General features: G+C 36.6%; 1 protein-coding gene and 1 pseudogene across 2 annotated transcripts; one reads left to right on the forward strand and one right to left on the reverse strand.

Annotated features, from left to right (window-relative positions):
• Positions 1-1,888, forward strand: LOC109231747 (annotated as a pseudogene).
• Positions 2,294-8,789, reverse strand: LOC109230718 (ribonucleases P/MRP protein subunit POP1). Of its 2 annotated transcripts, XM_019396123.1 has the most exons (11): positions 8,647-8,789; positions 7,761-8,190; positions 7,402-7,498; positions 7,012-7,119; positions 6,705-6,929; positions 6,114-6,232; positions 5,564-6,034; positions 5,024-5,132; positions 4,340-4,941; positions 2,861-3,028; positions 2,294-2,715 (listed from the first exon to the last, which is right to left on the reverse strand). In XM_019396123.1, the coding sequence occupies exons 1-11, from the start codon at positions 8,666-8,668 to the stop codon at positions 2,517-2,519; spliced, it is 2,550 nt and encodes an 849-aa protein (XP_019251668.1). In that variant the 5' UTR covers positions 8,669-8,789; the 3' UTR covers positions 2,294-2,516. The 2 variants fall into 2 exon arrangements, with proteins under 2 accessions (XP_019251668.1, XP_019251669.1); XM_019396124.1 differs by lacking the exon at positions 8,647-8,789 and having other exon boundaries at positions 7,398-7,498; positions 7,761-7,849.

A 10,977-nucleotide genomic window follows, 5' to 3' on the forward strand; every position in this document is an offset into this window, starting at 1 on the left:
GGAAAAAGGTATATATTAAAAAAAAAAGCACAATATAATAGATTAAAGAGTTACCAAGAGATCTACTTCAGACATGGTGATAAGTTACTCCTCCTCTATTACTTGTTCTATTACTTCCACTACTGTATTTGATATAGGAAATTATAAAGACTAGGCTGGTGAAAATTGAGCCACAAAATGTAACAGTCATCCTTCTCCTCCAAAGGCTCTCTTGATTGCCACCCCATCAGAAGCAGGAAGCTATCTTGTACTGATATTTCTTCATGGCTATCTTCTTTACAATTCTTTCTATACTCAGCTTATTCAACATGTCTCTTCTCATGGCTTCATTGTTGTGGCTCCTCAGGTTTGTTCCTTTTTCACTTTATTGATTGTGAACTCAGAATTATACAATCATCCTATATAAAGTATGATAGTACTTCTCCTGTTCTTGTTCTTGGTATCCTCTTCAAAACAATTGAAAGTCTGGTAAGGGAAATATTGATATAATATGAGGTTATTGGGAAGCAGAGATTTATTAGTACTTGCTATTTATAACTAGCATTAACAATTTTTGGATTAGGAAATTAAGGTCTAGGATAATGATGTATAAATCAACCAATCATTACAGTATAGTCTGTATACTGTTTTGCTAGTGAACAATTATTTTATTTTCATTGAGTTTAAGTGTTGTAAAAGGGCAGCTCGGTGAACTAAACTCTCGCTATGCGCGGAGTACGGGGAAGGGGCCGAACCACAAGGATCTAATGTACCTAACCTTATCCTGCATTTCTACAAGTGGTTATTTCCACGGCTCGAACCTGTGACCCCCTGGTCACATGACAACAACTTTATCAGTTACGACAAGGCTCTCCTTCATCGAGTTTAAGTGCTGTGCGGTGACAATATTAAAAATCTTTACACCTTCAGGCCACTAATAAGATAACTACTGGTAAATCTCAATGATAAGTACTACTTTGGTGACTGAGTAAAAATGATAACTAATCTGCTATCACACGTTAAGCTATACTGATAATATAAATTTCAGTGTATGTAACTTGAATTGATTTTCATTTGTGGTTCTCAAGTGACATTTCATTTGCCTTGTACTAGTTATATTTGGTGGAAGGAGCAGATGCAACTGAGGATATCAAATCAACTGCTGAAATCACAAATTGGTTAGCTGAAGGATTGCACCATTACCTTCCATCCGATGTTGAGCCAAACTTGAAAAAACTTGGACTAGCAGGCCATAGTCGTGGAGGAAAAGTTGCATTCGCGCTAGCTCTTGGAAAAATTGCTAATATTTCTACTAACCCGAAATTTTCAGTATTGATCGGTGTTGATCCTGTTGATGGCATGGACAAAGGAAAACAAACTCCACCATCAGTTCTCACCTATACTCCTCATTCCTTCAATCTTGATATGGCAGTGATGGTAATTGGCTCGGGTTTGGGAGAAGTTAAAAAGAACCCTCTCTTCCCTGCTTGTGCTCCCAATGGGGTAAACCATGGCGATTTCTACAGTGAATGTTGCAAGCCAGCTTGTTACTTTGTGGCAGAGGATTATGGACACAATGATATGTTAGATGAAAGGAATTAGAGGCAAGGCTACTTATTGTTTGTGCAAGAAAGGGAAATCTAGAGAACCAATGAGGAGATTTGTTGGAGGGGTTCTGGCTGCATTTTTGGAAGCTTATTTGGAAGGGAAATCAAGAGAGTTGATGGCTATCAGAGATGGGAATGTTACACTACCTGTAGAGCTACAAGATATTGATTTTCTTGCGTAAGTTATATATGATTTAGAAAATAGAAGACAATGAAACAAGTTAGCATCCGAGCAGAGTTATTCTGCATTGATGTGGTGTCACCTGTCTCGTTAAGAATTTGATATGTCAGATTGGACAGAATCTTCCAGTAGTGAACTATGGTTACGAATACATTAAATATTCTGATTAGACGATAACATTGCTACTGGTTGAAAATTTTGTGAAAGAAAGAAAGCAAAAGAGAGGGAAAAAAACAAAATGACAACAAATATCCAACAGATGAAACTGAACGTAAAAGGGGCCACGAACAAAAAAATTGCTTCTCAGTGAACCTCTCTCCTTTGAAGTACCAGACTACCAGATATAGTGATTTTGATTGGATTTATGAGTTTAAACAGGAGTAATTGCTATTCTCGACTGATCTTTGATTAGCACTGTTCCATCTCAAATGAAGAAGCAAATAACATTTCAACAATAAATCCTGCTCTGTTCCCGTTTATTAATAACAAAAGATAAAAAAGTAAGCTGACGAAATCAATGCTTGGGTTGCACAGGAAGAAAATAGCAAAAGAATGTAATAAAATTTCCCCAAGAATTTCTACTAGACTAATTCCTCTCTTCAATCTGTTGACATTGAACATTTGGATAAATATTGTGCAATCTTAAGGTAAATACATATCAGAGTTCATACATGAGACTGCAACTTCTCTCCCCTTTTTTTCTTTTTGGGTATAAATCCTGTTACTAATCTCAATTAACCCTCGTCTAATCACATGCACTCCAAATCATCTTCCCATTGTTCTAGGACGATAGAAGCAAGAGCAAGTCTGTACGCGGTGGACCTTAAATTTCTAACCAGGACATAGATCTCCTTCCTTCTTTTCCTAACATCTACAGCCTTCCACTGTTCCTCTCTCAGGCGAGCAAGACAGACAGCCTCGCAAAGAGCCACTGCGACAGGCTTCTTGCTGCAGGATAAATTCATCAGTGCCAAAATGAAAGAACAGATCATAACTTTCGAAAAACTAACTTTTCCTCCAATTTAAAATTTTCTTTATCTGAGATTATACTACAGTTACAATGCAATGCAGCATTACCATTTAAGTTACTAACCTTCCTCGAACAAATCCTGTTGTAATAAAGCCAATCGGTAATCTACAAGATTCTTTAGCAGCAGGTTCTTCAGGTACTTGAAATTCCCATTTACCAGTTGCTTGCTGGGAGAAGCAGGATCTCGCAAAGGACTCAGGTACTTGAAGTTCTCCTTTGGAGATCTCTGATCTGCAGAATCGATAACTTAAAATAGGTGCATCTGAGAATAAGAAACTTAAGCTCCCTTTACATTTCTTTTTATTTTTGGGGATCAAGTAATACTTCTTTTACTTTTATTTAACAGAAGATTCAGCAAGCATCAATAAGATTGTTCAGTTAGATCATACCAGAGACGTCACAAAAGAACCTGCAATTACATCTTATCCATATAATTACTAACACATAATGGCTACAGATGAAAACATCGATAGAAATCTTGAACAGAATTTTCAAAGACTTTTCAAGATTGCTATTTTTTCCAGACTTTTGTTGAAGGGAGAAGAGCAGACCAAAATAACAGGAAGTGATCATACAATCTACTTAACTATATATTATCTAGTTCTACGTACACACACACACACACACACACACACACACACTAGGGAGTAATTTATTCATGTATTAGAAGTAGCATAATTAATACCATGTTTGGTAGCCTTTAGTTACTTAGTATAAAATTAGCACAACAAATACAATGTTTGGTTGGCATTTTATAATTCCACATAAATAAAACATGTATAAGTTATAAGTCAATTTACGTATTATTTTATGCGGGGTAGAAGATGGATAACTAATACATGTATTTGTATTACATGGATTAAATACTGAAATGATTAAATTACCCTCTAACACATGCTTTCCTTTTCGATAGATTCATCTGTACCCAACTCTTTGGAGATTTGGTACAATATTAATATTTATTAAAAGAAGTTGCATAATGACTTGGTAAACCAGTTCTATTTCTAGTACAAAGACTTAAAAGGACATGAAGAAATACAAGTTCAATTCCTAGCTATGCCCAGCTTATTGCAGTGCTATATAAACTCTGCTTGCTAACACTAATTTGTTATTATTTTTAGCTGGTTATATAATGTACTATATTAGTTTCCCAACCAAAAAAAAAAAAAAGAACAACGATCCAAAGAAATAATCCCTGCATAACTAATTCCTGCATTACTTATCTGCATAATTAATTCCTGCATAACTATGGCACAATTGTTGAAATGATTTTAAATACTCTCTCTCAAAAGTAGGCTCAGTATAGTGGACAGTGTTAGGGTGAAGTTCACGGAGTCATCACATATGAGGTCAAGAATAATCTGCCAAAATGTTTGTTCTCAAAACATTGCCATTTAGCAGTGGGCTTAGTCCTGCATTTTCTTTTGTGTATCATATGAAATTCTCAAACTGCTGGATAAAAGCTCCATCAGCAACAAATAAGTACAAGTAAATGGACAGGGAAAGCAAATAACTGAATACAACATGGATAACAAATGTCACCTGGTTGTCCACAACATTACATCATCGATGTGAGGTGCACAAACAACTGCTCCTTCTTCGAAAGAACCTTCTCTGTAGGCATGCAAAAGAACTCTGACCAAACACAATTTTTGGTCCTGATTTATTTGGTAAATGACCCCATCTGCATCCTCATTGAGAATCTTTTCGTCCTTGATAAATTTGCCGATGCACTTCTTACTGTGAAGCACTTTTGGAAATAAAAGTAGATGGCTAGCTTTGATCTCATCCAAAAACTGAGCCAGCACATTACATGTCCTAGCCACAAATCCCTCGAATGGAGCACTACAACTACTCTCCGTTTCTGTTTTGCAACTTCTCAGGTATGGATTATTCATTGCTATGTTTCTGATCATATCATTTGGTAAAAGTTGTTCATGTTGTACCCAGCTATGAGCTGCTCCATTGAGTCCTTCTAGAGCAAGGCGGAGACTGTCCCATGGAGATGGAACTGGAACTTTCCAAGTCCTTGTATGAGGAGAACGGAGCTCCGACTTTTTATCATAAGCAGCTTCCTCCAAGGCCATAAAACAAGCATATGCACTGCAATCAGGGAATTCCCTTGGAAAGCATGGCAACCCAAGCTGCAAATAGGAAAAGCATAAATTGGGATTTAAAGCGATGTCAGACTCAAATTCATAGCGAAAGCAGAACATCCATACTGACTTCACAAGATATCCAGTGCTTCTCTCTCAAGCCAATCGCTTGAGCACCATTGGTCACAATAGCCATCCAAAAGACCTTGATCCAAGACAGTGGAAGAATAATAGACCATCTGAAGAGAGATTTAAAAGAACAGTTATGAGGTATTCACTATATAAGAACACAATTGCTTGATTGTTACAAATCAAGGGAATCCATATCAAAACATGAAGTGCAATGACCTCATTTTCTTATACAAACGGATTTACGAGACTCAACGGTGAGTGAACTATGAATGTTCATTCTCCCAAGAGGTTAGACCAGCAAAGGAGATATGACAAGATTGTTGCAGTAGGACCAACAAATAGCTTTATAAGAAAGAAAAGCAAACTTTACTGAAATGAAGTTAAAAGAAAGTTTGGACACAGAAGAGGTGTTTGTGGCACGAGAGTTCGAGTTTCAGCACACGCAATGTGTTTTAGTCATGAAAGTATATTGAGCAACCATGTCTAAATATAAATCAGACTTATTTTTCATTTCCAAATGTTATGCTGGGAAATTCACCTTATAATGGAAGTTTTCTGGCTATCACTTCTGAGAAGCAGTATAGGGCAGAATCTAGAAAATCGCCTCTCACTAGAAGGTTGTTGTCTGCCTGTGCTCATATCACCAATGCGAAACAACTCCATACGCTGACGGTGTTTCTCCATGCAAAGGATGTTTTCTTCTATTGGAGGATCTATGTCCTTTTTAGTATCCCACAGATCAATACACTCAGATAAGCCATGACTGCCTTCAGGTTCTAAGAACGAACACGGGAGTAACTTCATATCCCTTTTTGGAGTTCCATTTCCTCCGCTCTCGTCTTTCTTATAAGATAGTGTATCTTGAACCTTTGCTTCCGAAGCATTAGTAATATCTTTATCCAAAAACCGAGGATCATAGACAGAGAGAGAGAAGATTGCTGAAGATGGGATTTGATCATCATTCTCAATGTAGGATGCATACTTCACTAGGGAAGAATTTACTGAAGAACTGCATTGCAACAACGATATTCAGTTAACATGCTCATAATTCAGTTAAAATAGAAAGGTTGTGTCTTCAATAGTATCACCAGGTCGAAGGATGTAACATCTTTTGAAGAAGCTGAGATGCCCTTGATCCCATCACTTCCAGCTTCCCAAGGTGGTTCTCAAGGGAAATGCAACTAACTCTAGTGCCAGCTGCATCTACCTGAAAATCAAGAAGCAATATTTCTGATCTACACAACAGCAACATGAAAAGGCAAGTAAACTACATGTTCTGTGAACAGTATGTGCATTTATAATCAAGAGAAGAATATGTGTAAAGCCATCATCATGTCACTGTAACATCTAAAACTGGAGAAATTAATAAGGAGACTAGTACATATGAGCTATTAGAAATGGACACCATATGATTCTTTACTCAACCTGCCTTTCACAAGCATTTTGCAAAGTATTATATCCTTCTCTAAAGGCAGCAGCATGTATCCAAACCCACAACAGCAACATGAAAAGGCAAGTAAACTACATGTTCTGTGAACAGTATGTGCATTTATAATCAAGAAAAGAATATGTGTAAAGCCATCATCATGTCACTGTAACATCTAAAACCGGAGAAATTAATAAGGAGACTAGTACATATGAGCTATTAGAAATGGACACCATATGATTCTTTACTCAACCTGCCTTTCACAAGCATTTTGCAAAGCATTATATCCTTCTCTAAAGGCAGCAGCATGTATCCAAACCCACAACCGCCTTAAAGAAGAACAGCCATCAATTTTCTGTTGTTCACCACATATATTGGAATGATCAACCTTTGTATCGGCATTCCTACACTGCTGTGGTTGCCACATATAGGTTACAGGAGCAATGGTCTGAGAAAAGACGGCTCCTACATGATGGAGCTGCCAAAGAAACAGAAATATCAAGTAAGCAAATTTTGGAGGCAATACAACTCTAAAAAAAATACTAAGATGGACCACCTACCTCAGCACTACCGTTGATAGCACCAGAGAGTATGTCAGAACGAGCATCTTCACAATGTGAACATGGAGAAGGCACAAGCACAGTTTCTAGGATTGACAGCAACAAATCCTGGAAGAATATGTGAATGACCACATTATAAGCACAATCTCTAGCTAGCAGAAGACCGCTATTTCCTTGCTACTGTTTCTTTTTTCTGGGCTCATAATTGCAAGGTTTGGGTAGATAATTGATAGAAAATAACCACAAATGTCTATTTTCTTTTTTGATAAGTAACACAAATGTTCATTTAATCAGATGCCACTGGTCTCAAAGTAATCCAGTGACCAAACGGAAATAAGTTAGAACAAGTATCAAGTAAAGCTTGGCAAGAAAGAGTAGGTAAATGCCTGCCTCTGGACCCTCCAACTGCACAGCACTGCAATAACTTGCATCATGGACTAGTACTCCTCCCTTTAGTTTCTTCAAAAGAGCTCTTGAGCCCCTCCCGCTGCATCATATATTCATAGTTAATGAAATATTAAGATTCAACGACCTTCTCCCCCACAAATAGAAAGCATACAATAGGAAATTTTTTAACCATGTAAAGTGAACAAATGTGCTCCTCTCTCTCTCTCTCTCTCTCTCTCTCTCTCTCTCTCTCTCTCTGTTGTGGAGAGTGAATCATTATTTAACCACAAGATAACAAATGGTTCTTTTCAATGCACTACGATAAAGTTAAAACTTTGGAAATATTGCTAAGAGCTTATTACCTGCCCTGCACACCAAGGGGGAGGTGGAATCCCCAAAGTTTTGTCATTGTGAAACGCTTAGCATGCCATAAGTGAGTTCTGAGTCTCTTTGTCCCATCTCCTGAAGTTGAGAAGCCATCAAGAGAATTCTTTGTAAGTTCAAGTTTCCTACGAACATGGCGTGGAAGTTTCTTCTTATCGTTCTCCAAATGGACTGGGCTAGTTACATTATCCTCTCCTGCTTTCTGCTTCTTTCTAGCTCTACTCTTTGCTAGTCTATTGTCATGTCCAGTTGTTCGTCTTCTCTTGCTTCTTTGAGATTTAAAATCATTACTTAATCGTTCTTTTACAATTGAGTGAAGAGACTCAAGTTCAGAAGCTCGAGACTCAGCAAATTTGTGCACATTAATGGTGCGAGGCGGAACTGCTGCAGTTCGAGGTTTTCCTCTATCTGAATTCATCAAGTGAGGACAAAATTAACTGCCAGCAATGTAGGTAGATTGAATTCACAAATCTCACATGTCTTCAATAGTAAAATTATGGAAAAAGACAACCAAAAAAAAAAAAAAAATCAAACGATAGAAAAAAGAAAAAGAGGGGATGAGAGTGGGAAGCGTTTTACAGGCTTCGATTACAACATCTTAAATTATAATTTCAATACCGCAACGTGAGCAGCTGCAATCCATAAACATGAAATAAAGTTTTTCTTTTGATAAACAATTAAATGCTGGGGGCACCAAAGCAACGCGAAGATTTTAAAAAAGAAGAAGATAAAGGTGATTAAATAGAATCAAAAATCGAGAAAAACTGGAATCTAAATTAGAGTCATGATAGAAATTTGAAGAGATGAGAAACTCATTGTGAGAGCTTTGGGTTAAAGAAAAAGATGAAGAAGAAGTAAGCTAACCATGGTTGAAATCTTTATTCATTCCGCCCCAAATTGAGCCTCAGCTGTCCTCTTGATTATCTCTTCTCAGCTGGCTCCTTAAACCCTGCAAAGGGTTTTTTAAGCTTTTTATCAGACAGGATAGATTCAAGGACATAAATAGTCTCTGTTAGTATTACTTTCTCTCTTTTAAATTTGAGGTAATTTGGTCTTTTAACATAAAAAGGGCAAAAAATTTGACCAAGGACATTTCCGTCATTTACTGTTTAGCTTTAATTTATGCTTTGCTTGCCCTAATTTACTTGTACAGTGACAGCAAAGAAGTAGCCGCCTGGGTCTGTATCTAATCCTCTGGTTTCCTGATTAGATAGTGTAAACATCTTTCACCAAAAAAATAAAAAAAAAAAAAAATGTGTAAACATCCGCATGTATTAACTTTTGAACAAGAAGCTGAAAGGAAAAACCTTCGGGACAAAAATAAATTTTTACTATCTAACTTACGTGATGTATTAACTCTGTTGAAGTATTTTTCCATTCAGTTTGTTTTTTCCTTTCCATGTACTGTTCATACCAACAATATCCATGGATGAAAATGTCATATCCACGTTGTTACTTTTTTCTTGTTTCTTACCACAAAGGAATACAGATAACAGAGAGTGAGAAAGGTTTAAGAAGATGTGGGAAGGGCGTGTGGCATCAGGCAGATATTAATTAGTCAAATTCAAGATCGATATGTGAACAAGCTTTTTCCGAGCACTGGTTAATGCATACAAACAGCCGAATTTTCATCTTGATTACCATTTCAATTCTCAGAGTTATAACATTGGTGACAACCTCTAAGGTAGTCAAATCTCCTGCTTCCTTTTTTGAAAATAGCCGTTGGTAGAAAGTTACAGTTGGTTCTTCAATTTTCTTCACTTCTAATCAACCATCTTGCTCACTCTTAATCTTGTCCCTGCTCCTATTGTTTATGTCATTCTGAAAAAAAGCTGTGTTAGAGTTGTTAACCAGTTACTATTGCCTTATGATTTAAAACAGAAGCTTTAGCCTTTATAGCTGAATATATTCTGCAGTAGTTTTGCTTAACTGGTTTCTATTCTTAATCATATACATTATCCCTTAAATATGTCTCCTCAAGTTCCTACATTTTACTCTCCAGTAGCTTTGCATCAGCATTTAAGTAATTAAGTCACCTAATGTTTCTTTAGACCACTGACTTAACATACTACTAAGTATAACAATGATAACATAGAACTAAAAAGAAAAAAAGGCTTAGCTACCTGCTAAAAGACTGAAAATTAGTGAAGAAGCGATGTTGGCGAAGGAACATATGCCTGGATGCATCCTTGGAAGGAGTACATGAAAATACAATCATTTTGTGGCCAAGGTATATAGACATGGTCAAACAAGTCTTGGGGTGAGTTACTCCCTCCGGTTCACAATAAGTGACCAATTTGCTTTTGGCACGCCCATTAAGAAAATACTAAATTCTATACAAAAATACCTACTATGACTAAACTACCCCTAATTAAACATTTAATGTAAGGAGTAAGAAAACTTTTTAGGGATATGTATATAGGGGTTATTTTGTAAAAACAAATTGAATTCTTTCTTGATTACATAACTGGACACTTATTTTGAACCAAAATGAAAAAGTAAATTGATCACTTATTGTGAACCGGAGGGAGTATAATTTAGGGAATACATTTAATCAAAGTTTTCAAGAACAAACATGGGGGGGGGGGGGGGTGGGGAAGAGAGTTGATCAGAAAAAGAAAGCAAGGTTGATCGCGTCATGGTAATAGTCCTATAGCTTTGATCTGTGTCTCATATTTTCACCCATATTTATTGATTTATCGCTGAATGCTATGTCCCTAACTGCAGGATTTTGTATCATTTCTTTGAATTGTAATTTAGACTTTGATTGAGCAAAACTTTTTATAGTATATTTCTATGCTAATCAGATGAAAAAAGTCATGGACTCAAGAAAGTGCTAAATTTTCCACTGAATCTCATTGTGATCATCAGGTTTTAGATTATTTAAGCAATCTGATACATGAACATGCAGAGTATCAACTTTTGGTGATCTTAGCCTACTATATTCTATGTTTTCCTGTGTTATTTGCCTCCCATGTGCTGGATACCTGCAACATTAGTCCAACGCATTTATGCAAAAGAGCTGAAAACGTCTTGGATATATCGAGCTAAAAAGATACTTCCTCATTGCAGAAGAACTCCTCTAACTTCGCTGTCACTTTCATTTCTTTTTTAACAGTTAGATAAGAGCTGCTTAGTTTCTGAAAACTTCCTAATTAAATCTCCAAGAGGGAAGCATTGTTTCTCTCAAAGAAC

Source organism: Nicotiana attenuata, chromosome 8 (genome assembly GCF_001879085.1).
Source record: "Nicotiana attenuata strain UT chromosome 8, NIATTr2, whole genome shotgun sequence".
In the NCBI taxonomy this organism is placed as follows: Eukaryota; Viridiplantae; Streptophyta; class Magnoliopsida; order Solanales; family Solanaceae; genus Nicotiana; species Nicotiana attenuata.